Source organism: Triturus cristatus, chromosome 8 (assembly GCF_964204655.1).
Source record: "Triturus cristatus chromosome 8, aTriCri1.1, whole genome shotgun sequence".
Classification (NCBI taxonomy): domain Eukaryota; kingdom Metazoa; phylum Chordata; class Amphibia; order Caudata; family Salamandridae; genus Triturus; species Triturus cristatus.
This window is the reverse complement of record NC_140591.1, coordinates 718523133-718524138: the sequence shown is the minus strand read 5'-3', so window position 1 is coordinate 718524138 and position 1006 is coordinate 718523133. Positions and strand designations below refer to the sequence as shown.

Below are 1006 nucleotides of genomic sequence, written 5' to 3'. Positions count from 1 at the left end.
AAAAACAATACCAGGCCATGATCCTTCGCTATCACAATCTAGCTGAGCCTGATAGAGCACATTGTTGTTCCTACCCACATACACTGCAGCCATTCCTTCACACCTTCACACACCCCAAGTGCACCACTCACTGCATATTTCAATCTTTTTTTGGGTTCCTTCTTTTCCTGCACACCTTTTCAGTCTTACACTCACACTCACTAACTCACAATGGTCAAAAAGTGGCAGCCACATTTCACAGATGAAGAGTTGACAGTGTTTGTGGATGAAATCCTCAGAGTAGAGCCACAGTTGATTGGGACCCAAATCCAACAGACTTCTATCACCCAGAAAAAACAGATGTGGGACAGGATAGTCAACACGGTGAATGCAGTAGCCAACACACCACATACAATGGGGGATATCAGGAAGAGGTGGTACAATGTCGAAAGGAGGGTCAAGATCATAGTTGACCAAAACCACCAGGTCACCCAGCAGACTAGTGGTGGCCCTCCTGTGCCACCTGTGCCCTTTACTACCTGGGAGGAGAAGGTGTATGCCATCATGAGAGCTTTTTCAGAATACCAGAAGGACTGGAGTCTGGTAAGTGACTCCAAAACATCATACACAAGTCAGCCATGGCACCTCACCACACTGAACTGCAAGTATCCAAGTCTTGTAATGATGCCTTTTTAGAAATGAAGCAGTACCCAAAGCATTGTAGATGTGTAACTAATGCAGACAACCAAATTTACCCAAATCATCACATTTACAAATGTCTACATGTAGGCAGACAGTGTATAACCATGTAACTCATCATGGCACCAACAACATCTATCAACATTTCCCTAAAATAGCCCTAAACTAGAGTAAGTAGTTACCAGGTATGTAATACAAACTGCTCCAAGTAATTAGATCTAAAGGAAAGGACTACACCTACCATCAGTCACTCACACTCCACCTAAGAACAGACTCCTGTGTAAGCCATCTCTTCTAGCAACTTCCTCTCACTGGTAGTGAGCAATGG

At 44.0% G+C, this 1006-nt stretch overlaps 1 protein-coding gene across 1 annotated transcript; it reads left to right on the top strand.

Moving 5' to 3' along the window:
• Positions 1 to 210: 210 nt before the first annotated feature.
• On the top strand, positions 211 to 675 carry LOC146802571 (myb-related transcription factor, partner of profilin-like). The gene has a single exon (XM_085623771.1). It carries the CDS (start codon positions 211 to 213, stop codon positions 673 to 675), a length of 465 nt encoding a protein of 154 aa, XP_085479897.1.
• Positions 676 to 1006: the final 331 nt, after the last annotated feature.